At 36.6% G+C, this 27,933-nt stretch overlaps 1 protein-coding gene across 4 annotated transcripts in view; it reads right to left on the minus strand.

The window, feature by feature from the left end:
* FNBP1L (formin binding protein 1 like) overlaps window positions 1-27,933 on the minus strand; it is a 61,602-nt gene that overhangs the window by 15,784 nt on the left and 17,885 nt on the right. For all 4 annotated transcript variants that reach the window (XM_068952461.1, XM_068952460.1, XM_068952459.1 and 1 more), the window contains exons 2-7: window positions 15,049-15,164; window positions 5,507-5,560; window positions 3,852-3,999; window positions 3,382-3,444; window positions 1,610-1,714; window positions 1,131-1,259 (exon numbers count right to left, since the gene is read on the minus strand). In XM_068952461.1, coding sequence (XP_068808562.1) covers window positions 1,131-1,259; window positions 1,610-1,714; window positions 3,382-3,444; window positions 3,852-3,999; window positions 5,507-5,560; window positions 15,049-15,164 — 615 coding nt within the window. The remainder of the gene's footprint in view (window positions 1-1,130; window positions 1,260-1,609; window positions 1,715-3,381; window positions 3,445-3,851; window positions 4,000-5,506; window positions 5,561-15,048; window positions 15,165-27,933) is intronic.

Raw genomic sequence — 27,933 nt, forward strand, 5'->3', positions numbered from 1 at the left:
AACAAGAGTAATATCTCACAGTGATAATGGATTTTAAACCTAGAGAAATAAAGGCGATAAACCAAATCGCTACTCCAAACTACAAAGATGATCGAACTGTTTCTCCTGGGAGCTCGCTGCAATTCCCCCATTAGTCTGCTAATGTCAGATCTACTGAAGCACTGCTTACCAGTTCCAACATTAAAAACCTCTTTGATAAGGCAGGACAATTTTCGCCTGTGAATTCTGGCCTGTCAAACAAATAATTGTTTAAAACGTGATCTCCCCTGTGTTTCTGGAAAATATCAAGCTTTCTCTACTTGAAACACTTTTAATAAAGTCAACGCTCACTTTTCTTCCATTTCGTTACTGAGTCTCAGAATAACTTCTACAGTCCCAGTGTTTTCCCAAATGCTTGAACATACACACCACTAGGGTTCTGAAGATTCCGTCTGCCCACGTTCCCCAGTTACTTTGCTTTAAACCAGTTTTGCAAAATCTCCTTTTTGAAAGCATTTTTTTTTTTTTCTCAGCAGATATGCAAACTACCTTGAGAAATTTCCTTTTCAGATGCAAAGTCTTGATTTAATTTCACTTTTTACTTTTATGTTATTTTAGAGATTTCTGTAGACTGCTGGTAATGTTATGATGCAATAGTTGTCTAGCAATACAGACCAAAATGGCCTTATCCAATCAACTAAGGGGAGGGGAGGAGCCCTCTGCCTCCAAATCTACCTGTACAGAGGATCCACTAAACCACATTTTCTCCTAGCTATGTGTTTTCCTTCATCTCTACCAAAGTCAAGGCATTTTAAAGAATACAAATCAAGAGTTAGTGATCAAAACTTATTAGATTAATTATTTTAAAAATCTGCTCCGTCAGACCTCTCAAATGTTTATTTTACCATACTTCTACATACTATTAAGCAGTCTACAAAATACAAAATTTGCATAGAACATGCAACAGAATGTTTTCATTGCAAGTCTAAGCATAATTACTGCAAGCAATAAAACTCGACAATTAGCATAATCTGATGTAGTTTGCCATTTTCTTAAGAAAATTATCTACTAAAATTCCGAAAATAAAAGTTTTAAGCTTTAAAATCTATTTTCTCCTCAAAAGAACCAGATATACTCAATTATTATTTTACCTTATAAATTTGAGGAATGACAATGTAGTAGTGTTTGTGTTGTTCGCCGTTAAAATTCTGTAGTTGTGCAGCATATTCATTTTTGTTTTCATCAGCCATGTGTGTGCGCAGGTTTAATTGTTGCTTAGCCTAGTAGGAAAGTGTTAACAGTTCAAACATGTCTTCAAAAAAAAGATACAGAAGTGACTGAACTAGACTAAATATATACCACAAGACACAAGATACCAGTAAGCCTGCCTGCTGAAGGAAGATAACTGCCTCAGTATCATCTTGAGAATAACAAAGAAGCATACTCCCTTTCTGCACTATCTTACATTTTACTGTAACTTTGATTTTGCACATAAGCAGCAAGCATATGCATAAAACACGTGATTTTATACACTCAAAGAATGCTGTTCCAGTACTGCTGGTGATAAACATGCAAATGAAATATTTTTATAGCTAAGGGAGAGGAAAGAAAGAAATGGCACCCCTCTTACCTTCTCAACATCAGCCTTTGTCGCATTAGTGTCATTGTCCAGTCTTTCATAGCTTTGCTGTGCCTTCTCTGCCTCTCTGCATTCTCTCTCAAATTTTTTTTTGCTCTACAAGAAACACAGACTTACTGCATCAGCAGCCACTATCCTATTTTGATTTCGTACAGTAACTTTGAATTCTAAAGATCAAAGCTTCCATTTAAATACAGATTTTAAATTCACTAAGTACACTTTTATTTAAGTAAATACACCTCACTAAGTACCATTATTTAAGTAAATACACTGCTCTTGTAGGGGCGTGCAATCAGGTCTCCAAAATTTTCAACTTATTTAAGACCTATCTATTTCCTTAAAAGTACCAGCAAGGAAACAATTGTAATTAGCAACATAATTGTAATTGTAACATAATATCAACTAATCAAAATACAAAATATCCTATTACAAAAAAAAATACAGTTAATTATAAACAGACAGGTTTGTTAGCCTGACTTCAATAGCCTAAAAGAAAGGTAAGGGGAAAAAATATAAATCTGGACTCATATTAGTAAAGTTTGGAAGCTAACTTCTTCAATGCTCAATTTTAGTTGAATAAATTCAACTAAATTATTTTGAAGATAGTCAGAAGGTTCATCTACATTCTGAGATCTTAGTATATCCAACCGTTACCATCAGCATTCATATTAACTGGAGTAGCTCTAAACAGTATAGATGAGAACAGTATTGAGTATTCTGATGTTCAGTACACCTGGCTGTTGTCAAGACAATTGCTGCAGAAAAGACTGTGTGGCTCAAGAAGTTAGCATCTCCACAGACAAACAGTTAACTGAGACTGTGAGTACTGCTCTTCTGCTTCAGTGCAGAGTCAGGCAATTTAGGTTGAAGTGTCCCTTACAGGCTGTGTGAATTTACAAGATTGACTTTGCACTCGAATAAATATAGTACACACAACATAACTGATTGTTTGAGGTGAGCTCTGGGAATTATCTTGCTGAAGGGTGACAGCATCTTAAACTACCTTATCTGCCTCTACTGTGACCATCTGATCATGAATTAAACTCTTTGACATGATGCTGAACACTGTGTTTCTGGGCCTACAGCAACAAAACAGAAATTCACCTCTCCAATTTTGCTTCACAATAATCTGGATCAAAGATAACAATAAATTTGAACGACAGAGAAACAACAGAGTATCAGAATGCACCTGAACACACATGGCAAGTTTTGCACTTTCACACCTTCAGAAGTATTGTTTCCAAGAAAAGCAGCTTATCATCAGTTCTAGAGAGCTTTACTTTCTGCATTTCTCTGTAAAAAGGTAATTCCATCTACTGAAAGGATAATAGTCTATAGTGGCATTCTTGAGTAAGCCTCATGAAACAAGTCCTTAAACTCAGGTCTAATACAGTGACTTGGTTTGTATTCCATCTTCTCGAAATGAATAGTGACTACTAATTACTCTCTAACCAAAAAATAGCCTACTGAGAAGCAACCAAAAAAGTTTGTACTGGAGGAACTGGTTCCTCTACACTAGATAAAAGCCAGGGCTTCACTCACACACAGAATAGCTGTTTACAGTGAGGTTTTTTTTTTTTTTTTTTTTTTTTTAAATGCAGTGAACTGCAAATACATTTGATTGTACTTTGGATATCAGTAAGCCTGATTTGGTCATTCAATAATATATCTAAACATTGTAGTCTAAGTAACCAAGATGACAACAGTTCTGTTTACAGACTGCCTATTATTAAGTTTCATGGGGGGGAAAAAAAACAACTCACATTATCCATCTGTTTCCAGCACATGTCCAGATACTGTTGAGCCTTTCGCCCTTCCTGAAGATGCTAGAAACATCACAAATAAGATTAATTTACATATATTTTTAGGACTATTAGCTTTATCAAGCTACTGCTCTAATCTACATATATTATGATGTGCTATAGCTCAGTAAGTTACCAGTACTCTATTTTAGAAAGAAAGTTAGCAGTCATGCAATAACATTACTAGATGAAAAGTTACACTGGCAAACAAGCAAGCACTCATAACCACTATCTATCCAGAACTTAGTTCTCAGATTTCAATATCTGTAGCAAACCAATACATAAAAATACCAGAATTTCTTTAAACATGCATTTGATAAATGTACAAAACCTACTTATTGCCAAGTTCATGAAATTGGGCAAAAATATCAATTCTTCCAAAGGTGTATCCATTTTGGTACCTTATTATCAAATTAAAATATAGAAATTACCATTTTTCTCTCAGTTTTTAGATCATGAGAATATCTCATCAATTCTCCATACACTCTGTGTCCCATTTCTTCTGCAACTACTTCTCGTTGTCCTGCATAGTCATTCAACTCATTAAGGATGTTAAAAAAGGCTATACACGAAGTAAACCTGACAGAAAACACACAAACACACATATACAAAAAGTGAAAAAGTTTTCTGAAGCACACTTTCTTTTTAAATTAAATCAAGAATAGATACTATGGTAAAATCATATATATTTTACAATAAACCTTATCTCAGTGCTGATCAAATTACAGCAGAAATGCAAGTTGGGAAAGCCTATGTTGAGCCTAGCATGTACTATATGTTCAATGTCTCTTCAAATACATTTTATAAGAATATGGGTTTTTGCGGATGGAAAAGAAAGAAGAAGAATACTACCTGGAGAGCCCTGTAGTATAGTGGTATCTCCTAAGCTGCCAACTGAGAGGCCTGAGCTTGGGAACGGATACATACGTCCCTAGGCTCGGAGGCTGAATTTGTTGCAGAGATGATGTGCTTGGTGGTCTTGAGGGTGGAACATGCCAATCATACCACTCATATGCATCCCGATGGATGATCTACAGAACAAGTTTGCTATCAGCTCTGGAGACAGCTGCCTGTTTGCCTGCCCACCTCTTGGCTGGAAGTAAGGTGCCACTATGGCTGGCACTAAAAAGGGGGAAGAGGAGGGGCAAAGGGTAGAAAATGTGTGTGGAAGGGAAGAAAGAAAAAAAAACAGGCACCATATTAAAATATGCATCTTTCGCTCTTTAACTGTGGAATACTGCCATCTCCATAGCCTTGGCTCTGTAGAATTTGAATGCCATCCTAGAACTAGAAATCCTGTTTCCTGTGGTCCAGGATCTTTGAATAGAGTCAAAAGAACTAGCAGAAGTCCTAGAGTGGATTCCCAGGCACCCTGTGCACAGCATGTGCTCTGGCTGCAACCTGAAGTCCAGCCCATACGCTTTCATTCATACGCATTTTATTTACGCCTATTAAAAAAAAAAAAAGTGTTTTTCTAAATAAATAAAAAATGGCAATGGATATGGACAACAAAATAAGCACTTCCCTTTGATAAGCAATCATGAAGTTCTTTAATGAAAATTGCTCCTTCACAGGTAGGCATTCAAACTCATTTTGTCTCTGGAGTCAAAGCAAGTCAGAAGTTTCAGAGGCCTAAGTTCTTCTAGCCAAAAACGTGACAGTTTTGCGTACACTCAAGTTCCAGGTCTCCATAGCTAAATTCATTTGCAATATAAATACAATGAAAAAAAATCCTAATACACTAAGTAAAAACTAGAACCTAAGCACAAATCATTGCTTTTCTATTAAAAAAAAACCATACTAGAACATACATAGCATACTAAATGTTCAAACTTTTGTCTACTTAAGTTTAATTTACAACAGCTCAATTAAAGAAAAGCAAACTGATTGTTTATGCTCAAGAATTGTAACAGAACCATAAAAAGCCAAGTAGAATTCTTTACTTCATGCTTTTGTTGTCTTATCCACTTAAAAATGTTCCAAAAAGAAACAAACAAATAAAACACACGCACACTCCAGAAAACCACAGTTAAAAGTACCGTAGTCCTTATTTCTTATATGCAGGAGTTGAAATGCAAATTTTTACCTGGGCTCCTCATCTTTGGGTGAACGTTTAAGACAGTACTTCTTAACCAGATTTCTATTAAGGAAGAAGAAAAAACAGGATGCTATTTCAGAGTGTCCTCCAAGAAGACATACACATAGCAAACTACATTAACAGACAGCTTATTTTTAACGTCTTGAAGGAACAAATCTATTCACTCTATAAATTTATAAGGGTGCCTAAAATAACACAAGGCAGAACTCTATGACATTTCAACCGTTATAAGCCACTTGGAATTAGAACAATGTGTTTGTAAATATTTTAAAGTCTTTATTGCACAGAGACTAAATATAAAATAATGAGTCATCTCGTTTATTTAAATTCCTTTTCAAGCATGCAAAATAAACTAGCAGCCAAGAAAAACGCAAACGTATGATCGCTTTGTGTGACGTATACATAGCACACATGCTGTACCCATGAGCATAAAACTCCATGCCTGGCTTAAGCGTTGAGTAGACATTCAGATCAACGGTTTTAAGCGCAATACATCCAAATCGTCAATAAGCAGGCTTCCAGAATATAAGAGGCAGTATCTCTTTAAAGGGAAAATGTTACATGATGTACCACCATCAGTGTTGCAAATATCAGGTTTTCAGAAACCAAGCAAATCTCTACAAGAGGAGCCCTGGGCTCACCTCCAGCACTTCATAGCATATCAGAGCCCAAATTTATTTCCAAGAACACAGAGAGGAATTTATCATACAATGCAGAAACAATACCTTGTGAAACATATAAGCAATATTACGTACTCTATCCTAAAGTACAGACAATACAGGCGTACACTGCTTACAAAAACAACTGCAAAATATTTGCAGCTATATACACACTGCTACAAATATCACTCTATATTACATTGGTAATTATATGGTGAAGGATCCTGTAATGAAAATGAAATAAAGTCACACAGTTCTACAAAGAGAACGGAAAAAGTAAGAGAGAAAGTAAGAGAGAGAAAACAATTTACACTATTTTTTCACATTCAAATCTTCCTGTGAGGCAACCTTTGCTTGCAGAAGTTTTTCTGAGCACACATTCTTCCTGCACAACATTCTGCCCTTACAATAAACATTATTTTTCTGACAGTAATAAAAAGTCTTAAAATCCTTGATAATCAAGGAAGACGTTGTCAGTCTGGAAAAAAAATCCATAATTCTCCTCCTATTTTTAGTATTGGGAGGACTGTATCTTCAACTGTATTGGGGGAGTTATTCTAGCAATTTTCAAAATTGTCAGTTTCTTCCAAGAGGAAAAAAACTGAAAGTAAAGCTCTACTAGTGCTCCTCTCCTTTCCCTCAGAGGATATGCTGTTTTATAGCAAATAAAGGATCCCTTTCCATACGAAAGAAAAACAAGTAAAATGTAGGATTTTTCTCACATTGCTCTCCCCTCAACCTTTGTGCTCCTTGAGATCAAAGAGGTAATGCATCTCAGTTGCTGTATATTTTTTTAAAACCATAGATAGTATTTAAAAAGAGGTCTTCTACTACTCCAATTAATGAACCAGTTATTTAAAGACTAAACCCTATCCCCACAAAAATTCCCTTATTTTTCAAACATTGAACCTATTCATCAAAAACTCACTAACGAGGTTTATGCTGTGTGACCAGAGCCCGATTATGGGCATCTTATCATTTAAACTATCAAAGTAATAATTTAAGCGTCAATTAACATACTTAGCAGAAGATGAGGCATGCCAATTACTTGCTTCACAATGCACAAATAAAAGCAACAGAATGCTGGCAACTGGGATTCGTTCCACACATCTCCAAATAACAATACCTACCATTTAAGAAAAAACAAAAAACAAGTGTGCCTGGCTGAAACATTCTGTTCAAGAAACAGCATGTTTGTCTCCAGCTTGTCAGGGAAGAATTCTCACAGCGCATTCTGGAAAGGTGGATCCGGATTATGCAAAGAATGGGTTTGGGTTTTAATTGCTCTGGAATATACTTCATTCAACCTTCTGTATTTTGTGAGGAGACAGTATTTTGTAAAGGAATAGTACCTTACACATCCACCCAAATAAGAAATTAAGTACAGAACACCACAAGAGATTTGCACGCCCAAGAATTACCAGCTTCAGCAAACCTGGCAGAGCTGTTTTAACAGTAATCTTTTAATTGGCCTCAGGACTTAAATTTTCCATCTGTCTGTCCAGTAATAATTGAGACAATCAGCCTTTGATTTCCTAGAGTAATTATTAATTAATATAGTTCAAAATACCTTACCTTAAGTAGCACACAACTGCACTAGAAAAAGCAGTCTGCAGCCACAATGCTACAGAGATGGAGGAGGGGGGAGAAAGAGGAAGAGGAGAAGATTATATGGGACAAAATCTTAAATGTATCCTTTTATCACATTCCCACTGGCTGCATGTAATTTTATGTGTTACAAAGAATGACCTATCCTATCATTATCAACAGGGGTGCTAGTCCTGCTTTCGTCTAAAATAACCTTGTACAATTTCTCAAATCAATGCATTTCAAAGTTAGAGATTATCTCTAAGAGGTGAGTAGTGAGACCACGTTCATGGTCATGAAGAATACACCAAAACATGAGCAGGGAGTCACTGCGGAAGTAGCAAGGTTAGACCCTTTGTCTCTCTGTACATTCACAAACCACAACCGGAAAGAACAACCATGACTGTATTCTCAAGCCCTCTTTGCACCTATTTGTACCAAGAAACAGAATAAACATTGACTTTTGAAAAAAGGTTATCTACAAATTTTATAAGACTTTCCTCACTGAAACCAAAAAAAGAATCTCTCTTCACTATCACCAGAATCCACTGGCTGTTGTAAAATTTTACCTGGTGGAGATTAAAAGCAGACATCTTGATTGGGAAATGCATCAACTCAACTCAAAAAAGAATAACCTTCTTATCCAAGTGATTTCGCTACATTCATTTTCCATTACATTTCTGCATTGCTTCTTGGTGCTTATGAACAAATGGGAAACTCCTAAAATTCACCTTATTATTATTCAGAAGGTGAAATGCATAACAAGTGTACAATGCTGTAACTAAGCAACCACGCAAGAGCCTTTTCAAGGGAAGACTTTTGGACTGCTACATATGAGAAAAGAAGCCACTTAATACAAAATACACAGTTTTTAGAGTGACAAGGGAGAAGGGTCACGAGTATAGTTCATTTACTAGCATGCTGATTTCTGTACTAGTTTCATTCTTTAATGTGATTGTTTACTATTTCCAGGAAGATAAAAAATATTATATAATCCTTCCTCCTAATGAAAGTCAAGCTACGTTAATCATGATTCCATTTACATTAATTAGTCATTATTCAATCTTGTCTGCATTTAGGACCACAGGAATATATAGTTTTGAGGCACTGTGTGATCAGGCGGTAAGGATGAAAAACAATATAAAGCAACAATCTTCAAAGTTAATAAATATGAAATGACAAACAAATGCAGAATTTATATCAAAGAGAAAGCAAGAGTGCATGTGAACAATAAATGAAGCATAAACGCCTTTTTAAAACAGTGAACATCAACACAAAAAACAACTGAGAAATTAAATTTAAATCCTTGAAAACAATGTAGGTTGACTAGAAGTTAGGATGAGGGTGGATCTGAAGATATGAGGAGTAAAGCAGCATTTCAAAGAGAAGTCAGTGGACAGCTGGTGAGGGGGGGAAAAAGGATCTAAACTTGTGTCTAATTCTCTGGATCCAAATACGGATCTGGAGTAATCTGTCTAGAACACTCCAACCTTATGGTATGTCTACAGCAGCAATTAGAATGGTCCAATAGGTTTAGATCTTTGAATAGATCTTTAAAGCCAAGGAACGATGCTAAGAACTCAGTGTTCACACTGTAAGAATTTCAGGAGGTTTTACTTCAGAGTAGCACTAGCCTGGTTCCCTGGGCTAACCAGCCATTAACAAGTGCACTTCCCACAATTCAGTTTCACTGGAAGAAATCCAGTTTGCATACTTTCAGACTCCTCCAGAAGTGAACCACAGCATAAGTGGGAACCAATCAGCAGATTCATTTCTAAAGAGCATTCCTGACTCAGACTGAAACACTTGTGTAAACACATCCTTACTAGAACATCTGGACTGACCCTGCTTCAACTGCAGTTAATTTAACAGGAGTCCTTGTCAATGCCTAGCTGGAGCAGTAAAAAGGGAGGAGCAACCTGCCCCCCACGCCACTCCCTGGTCAGATCTGTACTGGTCTCCCTACATTGGGCATGTTACGTTTGCATGTATGTATGTGCATGTACGTGTGTGTCTGTGTGTGTGTATACACACACACAGACATATATATGCTTGAGAACTTAAAGTAGAGCTTAAAAATAGGAATCTAATATAATCAAGTGCTTACTTCATCAAGTTATTCTTGTCACACTGGTAAATCTTCTTGTACATTTAGTGAGAGTTTAACTTTCTATTATAATGGAAAGGATAGAAAATGAAAGCCTGGCAATGAAATCTGAATATTTTGCTCCCTGGTCATCAGTATAAATCCCACTGATGTTAGAACAGTGATCAGAAATGATAGTGAGCCAGTCAGATGAGTTATCATCCACTTCTTAGCAGATGAACACCTGCACTACCAACAGAGGCATGATTTTTAACATCAGTTAGTGATGTTGGTAGACATGGTAAACCATGAGCTCACTCTGAGCAGAAATCCCTCAAGACGACAATACGGCAAACTTTTTATGACCTTCTCCAAGGACAAATGAATGAACTCACAAATACACTGAGCCAAATCAGCACCATGAGGATGTTGCAATTAAATTAAAAATAAATAAAGATTCTTCCTTACGCTTCCAATTTTCTTTTTATCCCAAGGAAATAAAAGCACAAAAATGCAAGTGACAGATCTAAGCAACAGTGCCTCTGGGTTTAGAAGAAAACCACAGAAGTAATTGCAGACCATCAGAGCTAAACTAAATCTAGAGGACAAACTGCTCTACATTTCCTCATAGAAGTACAGATTGATGACCCTTTAGTCCTCTCTAGAAGCACAATCTAGACTTCTACCACGTTCTGTTTTACAGCTGTCTGGAAGCAAATTTCATACAGGACTAATCACATCCAATTTGTGCTGCTCCTGTAATCTCACCAGCCTCTCTTCTCAGTGTCAGTCAGTCTCAGGCGAACACTAGTGAGATAGCAACCTGGACTATATCACTAATTTTTAAGAGAACAAGTACCTCAGTCATGTAGCAGGAAGTTTCAAAAAGCACCCTACTTAATTAATTGAAATGACTTATACAACTTCGTACATATAACATCTGTATAAAATTGTTGGGTTCATGAACTCAAAATTTATTTTTATTTAGTCACCCAATACAGAATGCAGAAATGGGAATAGCATCAACAATACTGTAGAATTTGCATGAAGGCAACTGCTCAAGTATTGCTGTATCTATTTACACTAAACTTCTACAGGCTCCACACTGTACTACAAAAGAGTCTGGGAGCAAACTCTTTGAAGTCTGTCTTGTCGAATTACGAAACAATGCAATTAGAGCTGTAAGGCACTTCATATTTATATAGAAAGCAATACTTTCAATAGGGTTTTGATGCCTTCATTGACTGCATATCAACATATACACCGGGTGAAAACAGACAATGACAATGAACTGCACTTAGTAATATCATGTTATCAGAAAAGGCTTTTAACAGTAGAGATGAATCTTGAAAAAATTATAATGTGGAATTTGAGTTTCCAAAACAGAATATCCTTGGAACAGTTAAGAATTCATATGTTTTGGCTTGCAGAAACATCACTATAAAAAAATCTGCCACATCCACATTTGGATAATAATCAACAGCTTAAATTCTCAGCTCCAATCAAAGGAAAACAGATTTGCGAAACACATATGGTGATAATTTGTGTTCCCAACCTGTTTGAGCTTACATAGCTATGAAGTAACTTTTTCAAGTTTCTGCATAAAACAACTTAGATGGACATGTCTCAATTTGATTAGATATAAGCATATGTCAATATATTTAGAAAATAATCGAGTTATACATAATAGTGTGCAGGAGGAAATATTAAAACACTAAAATTAAGTTTGCTCAGATCAGCTAGTGATCCCCAGAGATCGTGATGTACAGTTCTAAAGGGGGAACACTCAACTAGCTCATGAACAATCCTCACCATTTACTTTAACTGACAATAAAGAGAAAGCGACCAAAATCAGCAATCTTTCTTCCACCGGCGTTTAATCTGTAACTACACATGTAACTTGCACTACTGCCTAGCATAACAGAAAGTGGAACTCCTTCCTTAAAAGCGTCATAAAGCTTTGGACAGAACAAGAAGGGAGTCAACCTCCAGAATTCCTGTGTGTGTCATGAACAGGAAGTAAACAAAACAGACCTTCACCTCTCCCCTCCTAAGCAACAATAACTGCCTGATCAAAAACGACATCTGAGAATTCAATTACAAAATTTTGTGAGAGTCCAGTAATTTGACACATACCAGAAACACAATTTGTTTCCAATTATAAAATAAGAACAAATTAAATAGTCATATCATTAAACTGAATTCTATTAGTGTGCAATGTACATTGCAATATGTCTGTCCTGATTCAGGTCCCTGTAACATAGTTAACAGCCAATAACCTTCATATTCTTTGGGGTACCACAATATGTTATTTGAGACCTAAGCCACACAAAACTTAAGGTTTGCCTTTAAGTATGCTCAGAAATGAAAATATAGTTGCATTTGTGAGAACAAAGCATACTGCAGATGAAGACAAGATTAAGGTTTCTAAATAATTTTTCTTCTCCATAGACATCCTCAGGTTCTTGAACAGTGTCACTTAAGCACTTTTTTCAGTATCAACAACTACCTAGCAAAGAATAGCGAGGAATGACTTGTGACCTAAAAACAGCACTGGGGCTGGATTCTCTTAAGTTAGCATTTTTGGAATTACTCAACAACCGTAAACTATCAACTTCAGTAACTTCATACAATAATAATATAGCAAGTTCATTCAAACAGTTCTTTATTAACCTTATGTGCATTACTTGCTTTCCATCTACCAGAAGGCTCAGAACAGCTGTTGCACCCAGGAAAGTCTCATCACTAAGTTATGACAGCATGGAAAAAATATTTTATCAAAATGCAAGGATATACACATAAAGTGAATATGAATTTCTGCCAGGACATAGACTGTAATTTGTGTAAATTGTTATAAAAAAGTTAGTCATCAAGTAGTCATCCTTGGGTTTAAGTCTACAAAACTCAGATCTAGCAACAATCTTAAAAACAAGCTGGCAGCCCACACTGAAACCAAGTCAGAAGAAAAATACCACCACGTACCTCACTAGCTTTCTCTCTCCTATTAAAATTGTTTTTTCTTGGTCTCCCACCTAAGTACTAATACAGAGCTAGGACTACTAAGAGGTGGCCACAGACCATATTCTTTATATTTCTGTGAGTAAGGACATAACAAATCTCAGTTATAGAGCTTATTATGAAGAGATTCTCAACACAGTGTTTTTCAGGTTATATTTGATTACAAAAGGGAAAAATGAAGACAAACAAAAAATATCTATCAGAGATATTAAAATCCAGCCCACAGGCTGTATGCTGCCAGCATTAAAATTCACCAGAACTACAGCCCATCCCAAGATCCTCTCTCAGAATTCTCAGGAGCAAGCTGCAGGATGGCTAACTTTTCTGGATATGAAAGCTCCACTTGACCTCAGTCTCCCCTGGAGCCTCATGGCTCTTCGCTTTTACACAGCTAACATCAGTGAGCATCCACAGGAGAAGTGATGGCTGAAATCAAGGTGCTATCACAAGACAGTTCATTATTAGCAGCTCTCCCCCAAGAAATACCTAGGAAATAACATAAGAGCGGCTACATGAACTGGTCTACTGGCAGAAACTCAGTCACCCGCTTTTGTGTGTATTGTCCAAACCCTGGTTGGCAGCAAGCAGGAAGTGCACGCATGCACTGTACAACACATGTGCAGCAAGACCAGTGCTTCCCAAAACTGGCATACCTATTGCACGTACACAGTAAGTCCAGTCATCCGACAAAAGGTGTACTCTAGGTAACACTTTCGCTTTTGAAAGATACTTTGAGAAATATCAGTGTTTTATCCATATGTAAAATGCTGCACAGAAAAGATTTCCCATTTTTAATCTAATTTGAAAGTAATAATGTGGCCGCTCATCCTGCTAGCTGTGGGAAATGAACCTTCAAATATAATTAAGCAAAATGGCACTTGTTCATACTATTTAAGGAAAAGATCTGGATAGATCTGTGCAAATAAAACAAATTTCCATTTTTAAACTGCACACTGAAAACAAAGCAACACTGGGATGTGAACTGGTGTTGTGCATGCTTCAAACTTTCCTTTACCTCCTGAAGTTCTTCTACGCCAGCTTTGGAAAAGTGGGAAGTATTTATTTCCTTCTTTTAAGAAAAAAAATCCTTCAGTAAAGTAGTGTGGTATAATCTTAGCAACTGGATCAAAAGAAGCTGATAAAGAAATGAAGCAGGAAAAGTAAAAGAGCAGCCTAGACAGAGAATATCCATCCCTCAGCTATAAATCTCACCACTGTGTGTATAAGAAAGGATTCCTCAGCTCTGTAACTGATGACAATCTAGTTTGCCAATGATGAGAAGACGGAGGACACCAAAGGAGAAAAGCTGCTGTCAGTTGAAGTCTGACACACCAGCTTCAACTGGGTCCCTGAGGTAATGCAAGACCGCAAGGATTATCATGAATGACAATTTCTTAGGAGTTTCTTATTTTTAATCATGTTCTCCAAGAACTGTGTGGCTTTTGGTTAAAATGAATCCTATTTCATTACGAAGAATGTGTTCCTGTGCCAGTTCATTGCTGCTACTCTTCTTACATAATCCCTGAGGAGAAACTCCTATTGTATCTAAAAGGTATTTTACTTGGCACCAACAGAAAGTAAACTGGATATAAGACAAAGGGTGGTTGGGTTACAGAGTCGCACTCAAACAGACAAGACAAGCTAAGAAAGGCTGCACTTTAAAGGACAGGAAGATCTGCTACTTTCTTAAGTTCTACTCAATGATTTTAATCAGATTTTTTAAACATAATGTAGTATAGCTCTTGCCAAATCAACATGAGAAATTAATTAGTAGCAGAGGCTTTAAACTGGTTGAACACACATACACAAAAGTAGATTTGGATAATGTGAGAAGTTTGCTACAAACAATCTGATATCAGAAAAGCATTAGTAGGGCTTTTTTATTTAGTTTTTAACCTTAAAATTTCACTGAACATATTCTTTCTTGTTCAAAGATTTGAAGGGAGGGAGGGCAAGAGGGAAGGGAAAACAAGCAAGCAAGCATACACCCAAAGATAATTTTCTTTGCTTTGCACTAGTAGAGAAAAACTTGTCTGTCGTGAAAAGAACTCACTCACTCTGAAAATGAAAAACGGTCTTTAACCATGAAATTACATACTTGTCCATAATATGATGCACTGATTTTAAGTAACTGTTAAAATTCTTTTTAAAAGAAAAAAGAAAAAAAAAAAAAAACTTACCTCAGTTGCTTTGCATAGTTTTGCTCAATTTCTATCCTTTCTTTTACAAATTTTGCATATTTCTCCAAGAAGTCAATGCCCCACTGCGTATGCTTGTCTAAGTTATCAAACTGATCCTTAAAGATAAAATGAAACAAAAATACCCAGAATTAGCTAAGAGTAAAACCATCACCAGAAACAACACATAATTTACTTATGAGTTGTGCTTTGAGGGAATGCTTGCTGCTTGGAGAGAAGTTAAAGTCAGTCTTATGTATATATACCAGTTAAATACCAGAATAGTAAATTGTACATGCAGGCACAGATCTAGGTCTTTCTCTAAAAACAGCTTTCAGTATTTGCATTTTAAGCTGTGTGTAGCCCTTGCCTGATGTGTGCACTTTCACAATAAAAATATTACGCCTTTTTTTCCCCTAAAAATCCTTTTATTCACAAATGGATGTTTCTCAAGATAACGATGATATAATCGGAGATTAGTACTAGGTAACTAAGAGACCGTTCAACACAAAAGATGCGTTCGGCAGTTTTAAAACACAAAACACAACTTCACTGGATGCAAACTTCAACACTTAAGACTACCCCCTGAAAGAAAAATAACGTAAATTGTACTGCATGACTAAGTTGGGTGTAGCCTGCATTTCAAAAAACATTTATTAAAATAAATCTCTATATACAAGCAGTTCATGATCAGGTCTAGCAAGAGACTCCAAAGAGAGCAAACCTGTTTTCAGTCATCAAGAATATTATAGCAAAACAAAGACATAAAACAAACCAAAGATAAGTCAAAAATAAAACAGCCTTCAAAAAAAAGTTGTAGGATTTTCAATAAATCAAAACATCTTCAAAACTGAATTTTCACCGTATTCTGTACGAGCAGAGGATACTCTAATCAGGACAAGCTGAAAATTTCAAAAGTGAGTGGTAATATGGGGGTTAGAGAATTAGACAGGAATGAATAACAGTACAATAAATGAGCACAATACAATCTAGCAAAATTTTTAGTCTAGCAATTAAGCGTTTGCATTTTTATGCTAAAAAATCTGTCACAGTGAAAAAAATCCAGGATTTTCAGTTTAAGACAGCATTTACCATAAATTTTCCTTAACAGTTACTCAGTAATCCAAAAATACAAGCAAGTACCAGGTCAAATACAAACTTTATGCCCTATGTATGCTGAATCCAAATACACTTCACAGTAAACATAAGCTAAAAAATTTAAAAATTCACAGTGGATGAAGAAAAACAAACTCCTACAGAACCCGTTTAAAGTCAAAGCTTATTTAATTTACATAAAAAATAGCTTGGGGTGAGGGGTGTTTTGGGAACCTATGTCTTGCAGATTCAGTAACATACCTGAACCTAATATATTAGGTCAACATTTATAACTAACAGCTCAAGTCTTCCCAATTCAACATGCAACAGGATGACCTGAAGATAAATCAAAGAACATCATAATGCTGCAGGGTTCAAGACTCAAGAAAAATGTATTCACTAAAAGAGAATGCTGGGAAGATGATAAAAATATATACCACCGATGAGAGTAAAAGAAAATAAATAATAAAAGTCGTGAATTTAAAAAAATTAAGGAATAGATCAGAATTAAGGTTTCTCTCAGATCTTGTCTGGCCTGTCGTTCTTCATATTCTGTACGATGGACTAACTCCGGCTGTTAGTGCCTTGAATCCAGTGGCAGCCAAGTACCGCCAACCAAAAGCACCTGTCCTGTCGTCCCACCACTAGCCACTTGCTCTTGGCTCTGTACCACCCTCTTCATCAAAAAACAACCGCTTTCCCTGATCTGTTTCACCATAGAAACAGGGGAGGGAGAGAGAGGAAGAGGGTCCGATGACAACATTTTAATGTGTTTGGGAAACTACAGCCTGCATTGCACACTGGTCTGACACGCCCCGTTTATACAAACTGGAGATGTCCACTCCAAATTCCTTTTGTCAGATAAAGTCAGATTCCTGTCATTGTTTTTAAAAGAGCTGTGTAGGTGTTGTTTGTGTGTGGGAAGAGGGAGGTTATCAGCTGGCTTTTAGCACTGAACCACTGTTTCATATATGCATAAGAATACAGCATTCTCAAGAAGCCTTGCTTTTTTACATTCTGCTCTCGGTTTTGTAATTTCTTTGACAGCAAAAGCCTGATGTCCAAAAGAAGTTTCAAAAAGGTGCTTTTGGCTTGGAGTCAACAGCCAATGCCATTAAAAAAAGAAAGACTTCCTTCAGTGAACAAAGCCTTTGCTGTCCTACTTAGGCTCCTTAGTCCACAGCACTCCGATTCGCTGCTAAGGTTTCACTAACATTATAGAACACCAAATTACTGATGTTTCAGAATGTGCAACGAGAGAGGATGGCTTTTCAAATATTCTTCTCTTTCAAAAAAAAAAAAAAAAAAGGACTCTACTGGTCAAAATTAATTCTTTGTTACCAACATTAAGCTAGAATGGAGAAAAGTGGGTACAACTGACATGTCACTCTCCCCTCACCCTTTACCAAAAGTATTTCATCACTGACCAGCTCCTGAAAGCTTTCCTTTCCTCAATTTCTCTTTCTTCACCCGATTCTAAAAACCGTAGGCTCTGAGCAAAGACAACTTTGTAGGATTACATAGACCCTCAAGGAAGGAAAAAACATGTTCCCTCCCTATATGAGGAACATGCACAGAATATAGACAGAACAACCTGAACAGAGCAAAACAAAAAGCTCCTGCAAGATAGGGCTCAAAAATTAAAACAAACCTATCTCGTTATCCTCAACACTCTGTGGCTCTCCACGCTAGTTCCCCATTTTACAGCTGGTGATACAGAAGAGTTGAAAGCAATGTGCCCGAGTACTCACATCATGCCATCCGTGAAAAGACCGGAAGAAGGCTGGCCTTCTGGGGCTCTCAGCCCAGCTCCTCCGCCATTACTAATGCCTATGGAATTACTCATGTGCATTAATGATCTGCTAGATTAGGAATGGAACTCCTAATTTACTGAGTCATTAGTCCATCCTTACTGGAATTTAAAAAAAGGGGGGAAGGGAGAGAAGAAATAGTAGTAGTTCTCAGTCTGCTGAAGATGGAGACAGTTCCATAAAGTCAGTTCATTCACTCAGCTTTCCTGGTCAGTAATTATGTACATATCTTAGAATGATGCATACAATATGAAGCACACAAAAATAATACTTCCAGGAAGTAGCAAAGCATCTTTTGAAGGCTGGCTTATGAATGACCAAAGCTGGATGCCTTAAAAAAAATGACCTACAGATGGCTTGTAGGTAATAATTTGCGTTTAAAATAAAAATATTATAATAAACGCCCACATAAACACTGATGTCTTGGTTTAAATTGAACATACTGACTATGCTCAGTTCTCTATAGATCATGTATGTATTGTAGAATGGAGTTCACAAACAATTAACGTGTAAAGAAAATATGTTAAGTGAATACATCTGTTTCACAATTTTTCCAGTTCTAAGTAAACTAGAAACCATGGAATGGAAGCCTCCAGGATCACACAAATCACCTTATCCTGCTCAGTAAGATAAAGGAAGCATCAGTAAAGCAGCACACAGAAAAGAACTATCACATGGAGTTCCTCAAAGGGAAAATCTGGCTACTGACATTAGTCTTATTTTTGAGTCACAAATTTACTCATGGTCCTTTCAGCTTCTTTCAAGAAGCATCCATGTTTAAGCTTTGGGCTTCAACTTAGCAAAAAGCTAATGTGAAATTTGCATTAACTAATGAGGACTAATAAAGGGGAACAAAGAAAACAAGTAAATCCTACAACAGCTGGCTACCTTGATAGCAAAATATTTTCTCGACCCTCAAAGGTATACATGCACTGCTGTTTGTCCAGTAACTCCCAAACTTAAGAAGGCAGCTGAGCAGGCAAGTTTTGTAAGAAGCTTAATTAAAAATGCATCTGTCACTATTACTACTGGTTACTTTACTATACTATTACTTACTGATTTTCAGCTAACAAATAGTGGTTCTAGTAGAAACTGCCCACTCAACAGCAGGAACGCAGCTCACAGCCTCTGCATCATAAACAACTCTGACACTTCATAAAAGGTTCTTAAGTCAGTATAGACTGTTCCATAAGGAGCATTACCCTCCCTAAATTGTACATCGAGATTATTTACTGGAACCATAGATAAAGATTTCTGAATACTTCAGTCATGCAGTTCTAAATTTACTAGTTTGTTGGGAATACCAGGAAGGCTTACAACAATAGGGGCTGAAGCATCAAAACAAGTAGCTGAGCTGAAACAAATCTTCAAAGATAAGACAGCATTTCCCAGGTTAAACTCAAAATGTCCTCTCCCCCTCTTTCTGACACCTGGTTTTTCTTCTCCAGACAAGCCTGAAAAGCCAATAAGGAAGAAAATCTGGAGGGTATCTTCAAAGCGATGAGCAGGGAAGAAATGCTACAGCATAAATATCAAATTTTTCCTCTTCCTAAAACTATCCTGTAGCTAGTCCAACCAAATTTTTTGTGTGGTAGTTTTAAATAAAACTTGCAAGGCAGATCAAAATTTTTAAACAGTTAGTTGCTCCCCAGCCTTCCTTGACTTTGGAAAGTATGTCTACTTGCATTAAAAACTAGGACTACAATGCAGTAGTACTAAATTCTGTAAAAAAATTTCTGTTTTACTAAATATCTCTGTTAAAAGAAACTCTAGCTTACTGCATAAAAATCAAATTGCTGATTATTTTCCATTTTACTTACCTCCACTCTGACGATGATCTCCAGACAACTAAGTTCAAAGCCTACTTCTAACCACGTGTAAAGAGACGACGGGAGGACGTTAAGCTTACATTCACAGTACTCTCTTGCTATACAGTTCATAGATTCCAAGATTAATGATCATTTCGTCTGGCTTGCTGTCTATACCAAAACATCATGTTCTTCTCCTCTACTGCTTTTTTAATATATCAAGCCTGCATCAACTTATTTTATCCGCAAGCTTCATTTAAAAAGCTCAGTGGGCTACAAATCCCACCACACTGTTTTCCACCTATTTTTTTCAACCGTTAATTTCACTTCCTCTCCTTATTTCAGTTGCATTAATTTATCTTTCATTTCTTATCTACTAGATTTTTTAGTAGACTGATCTGCTACCTTTAAATAGAAATTTTTCTTCCAAAAGGTACTCAAGCCACCTCTTGAAGTGGTCTTGAAGTTATATCTTCATTAACCAAATAGGCTGAACTTCTCCCTCAAAATTCTCCACATAAAACTACAATTTCTGGACTATTAATCCTGTAACTTTTTCTGAATTTTTTCCATTCTCCACACAACGATTTCTCTGATTTTGGACTTAGTATACCAAAAATGGTTTCTAACATCACACCTATGGTCAAAACCAGCCTTTTCATGCTCCAATTTTGGAATTCCTCACTAATATAGATAACATTTCTTTACTACTGGAAGTCTTGCGCAATTATTATTCACAATGACTCTTTTTTTTTTTTTTTTCCAACTAGAATACTGCTTCCACCCTTGAAAGAATGACTTGTATTCTTTATTCTTGGATGGAGGACCTTGCACCTCATTGCCAGAACATGCCCTGTTTGACTGAATCCATCTTAGAGAGGCTGACCCTCCTACTGCTGTTACTATTTACTTGTGCGGTAAATATTATTACCTGCAAAAGCTACCAGTAACTTTATTATAGCCTTGATGACAAAAAAAAGAAAAAGTATTAAGTCACATCTGCATCCCTGCTATATTTATACACTGAAAATCTCGTAATACAGTAATTCCCAACTTAGGTTTCTATTAACTCGTTTTCAAGTATCTATCAACTGTCTTACAAAAGCTTAAGTATCCTATCTCAATCATTTATTATAATCAGTTAAACCTGCAACATTTAAAACAGACCATCTAACAAAACATTTTATTCAAAACCATGACAATTAGCATTAATCACACTACTATCGTTCTATTCTCTTTTGACTGAGCTGTACATCAATATTTCCACAATTTTATCTGACTAAGAGTCTGCAGCTACCCAAGTGATCTTATTTGCCATTTGAAGTACTGGCACAAAATTTGTTTTTTCCCCAGCTCTTTGTTCTCCAGGCTGTCTAGCTTGCCATTCTAAACTTCCAGTTCAGTGAGTGGGAGACTACAAGCTGAACTCTACATGCTGCTCTCCAAATTCCTAACACTTACACCGTTCAGTATAAGGAAATACCCACTGCTATGCTCCAAAGAGCACCCATGGAAGAGTGTGTTTCAGAGCATGGAGCAACTTAAAGCAGGTGTGAGCCAGGGGGGGAAAAAAAAACCAAACCATTTGGCTCACAAAAAAAGGCCAGTGCGTTTGCTGATAGAAATGCTGTTTTTTACATCAACTTTGGAAAAGCAACAAATTATTTAGCCACATAAATGCAAGTCCACAGAAATCCAACTGAGAAAATAAGGCTGATTATGTATTGATTATGATAGGTCTTGTTTACTCAATCCAAGCCTGTGAGGGTTTCCTCAAATAAACCTGAATTATGCATAAATTTAAACTGTAGGTTAAATTCTGCATAATGCCCTTCCTCTGCAGTACTCCCAAAGACATAAAGCCCCAATTATTTCAAGTAGTTCAATAAAAATTTTAAGTTACAAGACACTACAAAGCCACTACTTCACACTTGAGCTTAAGATTTTATTAAACTTCTCCTGAAATATCTGAAGTGTTTGTATGAAACATCATGCAGTCTTTTTTTTCTTTTATTAAGAACAAAGACTCTTAAGGTCAAACAATTCAACATATTTTATGTAAAATGAGATGACTCAAGGTCAATTTTTTTAAAACTTGCAGTGTTTATGCAAGTTTATGTGCTACTTTAATCAGCAGATTTTTAAATGGAAAACATCATCGGACATAAACATATGAATGACAAGTTACCAATATAGTGAAGTGTACCTTTCCCTATTTGCCTTCAGGATAAAATAGATAGGATTGTATTTTCATTACAGTATTTTACACTAATTTACTTCTATCAGTACATTTCAGTTTTTCTGATCTTTGAAATTTCTTCCATGCCTAAGTGTTTTTGTTTTCTCCTTAATCTCTATCTATATGCATTCCTGCTTCCTTTTCTATCCCCGTATAATGTTCAACCACCTGAACTGATTATCACTTTTCGCTCTTCCTGCCTGCTTGTTTTTGTAATTACTAATTTGGTCTTCTGGCCTTTCTTTCTTCTTGCAACTGCAGTCTGCTACTTCTTAAGAGGCAGACAAGAGCCACTTCCAGGCAAACAGTAGTTAATTTTTTAAAACATCCTGTTAGTTTTAAACTTAAAAACTAATAAAGAGCTGTTTCTATACAGAAAACAAACCAAAAGCAGTGTTTGGCTTTTCTGCTTTCTAAGAGTTCTGGAGTAGCTTCCAAACAGACTAGCCTGCAATTTCTATCTCACAGATTAACCTGCAATTTCTACCTCATTCCTCTGAAAACTATGTATTAAAGTTAAGAGAATAGAAGATACGTGCCTGTGAATAAATTTAGAGATTAAACATTTTTATAGACAAGATTAATATCAATGAGAAGGAACAGAACAGCAATGTCGAATGCCATAACTACACCAGAAAAAACAGGCACTCAGCGATGTAAAACGAACAAAAAATAAGTTATGTGTCTATATGCATAAACTTTTTTTATTCTAATAAGGAATTAAAACGTGAAGTACTGTTTAGCTTAATATAGAGTATACAGGAGTAAAGAAAATACAACAATCTTTTGGACACCAAAGAGGAAAGATAATTCCTAAAAAGAACTTAAAAAAAAAAATAGACAGCTGACCTCCAGGATATGGAGCTGTTTTGCCTCCAAAAACCAGGAAATTGGTTTTAATAGCAATCCTTATGTTGCAGCTTCAAAATTTGCAGCTTTAAAATACTTAAGTGAGAAACTCCATTAGAAATACAGACTTGAAGTGCTGAATAGGCAAAAGGAAAATAACGGCCATGAAAGGTTTATTAGCTGGATGACAGACTACTTTCGTTTAAGGCATAAGAAAAGGAAATAATTCACATTGTGAACAAAGTACATAAAACTCACCTGCCCATTAAACTTTTGGATATATTCTGAGAAAGCAATACCAATGTTAACTTGATTTTCAAAAGTCAATTTCTACATTTTATGATTATGAAAACATCTGCACGATAAAGTGCACAAATGACTTAAGAGCAGTAATAAACTGCTGGAGACCTAGCTACTCCACAACATGAGGTGTGCAGCAAGGTAAAATTCTAAAGAGACACTAAAAATTGAAAGCCACAGTTCAGGAAGAGAAGTATAACATCTATGCTTTCCCTTTTAAAGATGGCCTGAGACCAGCAAAAAAGGAACTACATTGGAAACCTTTTATGGAAAATTGGGTCTAGCAGGAAGGCCATCTTGATTGACAGCCAGCAACTTAACGGGTGTGATAGATACATTTACTTCCCAGGAAGGGGGAAGAATCTCCCAGAGAGAGAACTGGAGTAGAAGAATTCACATTTGTGGTTGCTTTTGGAACGAGCAGAACTCCAGTACTGTATCTGGAGATCAAAAGAGTAGCCGAAAAACAAGCAAGGAAATAAACACACTACCACATCTCCTGCATGTCTTAAGGTACAAAAGACTGTCTACATTTAGAAAGTAGGAAAACTAACACCTATTTCGAAGTAGATAAGCTAGGATGACCCAAGGAGTCACTGAAGCACTTCCCTGGAGGGTCGAACGGCGATAAGGCAGGGAGGAAGACATCATTTTCTAAAGCAGATAGCTGTTGAATTAACTCAGCCATCTTGCGATATCTCACCTTGAGGACACCACTTGACATTAGAGACTACAACTGTGCACAGTTCATCAGTGCCACTGACTGTATCAGTTGCACTAAATATTACTGTATTCTAATAGCATTAATTTTCTGCCAGCACACCAAATCGATTGAACCAGTTCACAGCAGGGACAGCTGAACACCAACGTCAGCCCAGAGAGGAGAGGAACATGCTGTGCCAAAGAGGAGCTGCCACGTCTCCTGGTAGTCCAGCTTATAAATCAGCTCCAAAATTCTTCAATTAATGGACAGGTGCCAATATGAACTAAAACTGTGCATTTATCTCAAAATATCAGGCTGTAAACTTATTCTGTCACTTCCCAAGCTTAAGCTGTAGACCTGTGTCCCATTTCTCTCGGGGCACCCCTGCTCTCCTGGCCACAGTAGCTCGTTCCTGCCTTGCTCTGCAGTGAGACTGCTCAGGTCCTTACAGCAACAACCTCCTCCACTAACACAACGCCTAGGAGCCAGAAAACGGCAAGAAAACAGCACCCTTCCTCACTGCTGCCCATCACAGCCTCTTCGCATCTTGCTTCATGTTTTGTTAACCAGCAACCAAAGTGAGTATACCTCAGCTTGAATGCAACATCTTTACCTACAAGTTAGAAAGCAGGTAAGGTACTACATCCTAAGCAAACAGACTGGACTTCCCTACCACCACCACTTGATAAATATATAAGCACATATATAAATATATAAAAGTAGGTATCACTAACCATATATCCCTGCTTGTCATATCACATTAGCGCAAAACTTGCACAGAAAATGACAATACAATATTTAAAAGCATACATTAAATATATACTAAGAAATCCTTTGAAAACTGGACCAGAATCCATCCATTTAGCTTTCAAATAGCCCCTCATCTCATTGATCTTTCAATCCGGAGGAAATCCCACGTGGATAAATAAGTACTGAATGGAAACATACCATGCCTGCAAAACAAATTCAAAACTTGGTGACTTTGCTATTACCACAACAAACATTTCCCACGACAAGGTCATCAAAACCCCACGCTCTTGCACACCAAATATCGCATATTTCATTCGACGTATCGAGCACCCTCATATAAACCTGCAGGGACAAAACTAACAAGCCACTATAGATCATAACACAACTTATAAAGAACAGAAAACACTTACTCAAAAATAACAAAATATTTCTCATAGAAAAAACTCCGTCTCTGGTGTTTCAGTTCTATTCTTTAAGGGAGATCTACAAAAGCCATTTCAAAGGTAAACTAAAAATGAATCCAGTTAAGACACCTGTTTTATTGCTCCCCTGTGTCAAGAGGTATCAAATCACACTAGGTTTCCTGTGCAATAAATCATCCCACTTTTTTCCTCAGAACATTGGACTTGAGCATTTCTTCCCTTGCTGTTGTCATCTTTTCTTCTTCACAGGTATCAGCTGCTTTTTATTTCAAATGGGTCCATTAATAACACAGGTTAGAACTGGAGCAACTGTTTCCGACTTCTGTTTAGTTTTGAAGAACATTACCTTCTATTTCAGATCTGAAAAAAGGATTGTGTGCGCAAAAGTCTATTTGGCCAAAAATTAGCTGATCTAGCAAAATACTTTGTATCTCACCACTAAGCTTTCAGGTTATAACATCCACAGCACTACCACCAGAAATTTCAGAGGCACAGCTTGACCTCTGCTCCAGCCCTTGCTGTTAAACACTGAAGACCTCCATTCTAATTTATGCCTTTACTACTGAAGTACTCAATACATTATGGGAGCAAGAGTAAACAGCCATGTCTATGTGAGCAGAAGTATCGAGAGGCTTCACTTTCCCATCGTGACTATTTAAAAAAAAAAAAAAAAGTGAGATTTCATGAAAAGGAGAAAAAAAAAGTGATGTAGTCAAGGATAAACACACAAATCACTTTGTCTATATACCATTGAAGTGAATTTATCCACTCTGATTTACTGCACAACCAGTGTAACTATACATTACAAAAAAACAAACTATCATCCAGCATAAGCAGATTGACACAACATTCAAGCAAGCAGCATCAAAGTACATGCTACTATAAAGAAGGCTGCCAATTCAGTGCCAGTATAAAGATGGGGCAGTACAGCTATTTTAAGTTCAGATTTTAATGCTGAATCTTCTGACTGAGACCCAATTCACTTTCAGATAAGGTCTGTTCATTTGAATCCCTTGTGAAACCAGATTTTTTTCTTAATCAAAAATTTATGTGGGATAATAAAAAGGTAACATCAACTTTTCACTTTGAAATATTTGAGGTTTTTATTTTGTACTAAATTGAACTTTTTTACTTCCAAAAAAAATTAACTTCTGATAAATTAACCATGATTTTTTTGCATATGCTCTTTACAGAGACTTTTAAAATACTAGAGTTTTGCTTGCATTTGATTCAAATAACTTAATTTTGAAATAGCAGTTCACCACCTATTTCTACTTTATGCTTAATTCTCATGTAAACAGATATGAGATCACTTTCAAACAGTGTTGGTCAAGAAAATGGCAGTTCACAAATCAAATAAATACATTTTCAACCGTCAAAGGATTAAAAGAGTTACCACTTTAACAAGCAGAGAGACTATACATGGCACTATACAAGGCACTATACATGCCTTGTTCATACAAAGGACATAATCAGGTTCATTTCCCTGAACAGTGAGAAATCTTATTGTCAGCAAGCCTGAATGCAAGCACTTTTTGAGTCTTCTGGGAGCTGCTGAACAGAAGTATAAGCAAGTTTTAATCCTAGTTATGTCATTTGCAAAAGGAGCCAGGAGGACTTTAACCCTAAATGAGTTAAGTGATACGATGCATCCCAGTAAAAATGTATTACTGTTTGTACAATGCTTAGAGATGCTGTTGCTCGTTGTAAGAGACAACGGCCTTGAGAAAATCCTGTCTTTACAGCAGGATTGGAAAAACACCGAGTATAAAGCATTGGGGCTACACATCAATGAAGCAGGAGAATACTGAATTCGCTACATGATCAGCATCCAAGCTAGGCCTCAAGTGAAGCAAGGGTTCTGTAGAAAAACAGCACAATGCTGCATGACAAAAGCTATCCTGCAGGAAATCCGCAAGAAAAATACCTCTGGCTTGGAAAATATTGCTGCAAGATTTTTATTTTTGAAAAACTGAGTAAAGCATAATTTTGTTCTTCAGCTGGAAAAGATTATTACTATATGGTTTACATTCAATTTACAGGGTGAACATTTTTGCGTACAAGTAAGCAATCCATTGGTAAAATTACTCAAAACTTAAAATGAAAAATTTCGAAATGCTCTCCTACAAAAATCATAGATATTTCCAGAATGCTATTAAAAATGCATCCATAGAAGGAGGCTGAATGAGGAAGCAGCCTGACACTTTACAGCTCTTGCATATTTGACTTTGCAGTCTATTTTTGCAATCTAAAGGATCCGTTTTCTAAAAACATGTAGAAACAGGAAAGAGATCTTACCTGCTGCTAACTTCTTCAGAGAAGGGTTAACTGTAAAGTTCCTGCTGTGGCCTATTTGGCATAGTATCTAACCAGCAAAGTATGTACTGCTTTTTTCCTCTCCATTAATTGAAGGAGTGGACTTAAAACACTGACCTCAAGAAAAGGAGGGAGTAGTACAGATGATACAAAGGGAAAGGGCTTTCTTGGAGAAGGAGACAGTAATTACCCTGGAGATAAAATGATAAGGGGGTAGGTACAGAAGAAACAACAGGGGCAAGGTAAAGGTTCTGCAAAGGGATTATTATTGTGGAATGTCTAGGTGCTCTAAATAACAAATTCAGAAGAGAACAAGCTCCACCAGCTTTGCTGCCCATTCTGTGGCTATGAATCTGCATCCACTACTCTGTAGGACACAGTCATTTCATTTCAAGTTATTGGCCTCTGTTCCTTACATGTACAGACAGAACTTCGCACAGGCTATATCACAATCTGTCCAATTGCACTACCAAGACATCCAGCTTACACGGCACTCACTGTTTAGTGAAAGTGTTACTGAGTTGAAATGAGAGACAGGTAAAATAACTACTAGTTTGCATATTACTTAGAGCCATAGTTCTGTACTTACCAAAAA

The sequence above is a fragment of the Struthio camelus genome, chromosome 8, assembly GCF_040807025.1.
Source record: "Struthio camelus isolate bStrCam1 chromosome 8, bStrCam1.hap1, whole genome shotgun sequence".
NCBI classification, from domain to species: domain Eukaryota; kingdom Metazoa; phylum Chordata; class Aves; order Struthioniformes; family Struthionidae; genus Struthio; species Struthio camelus.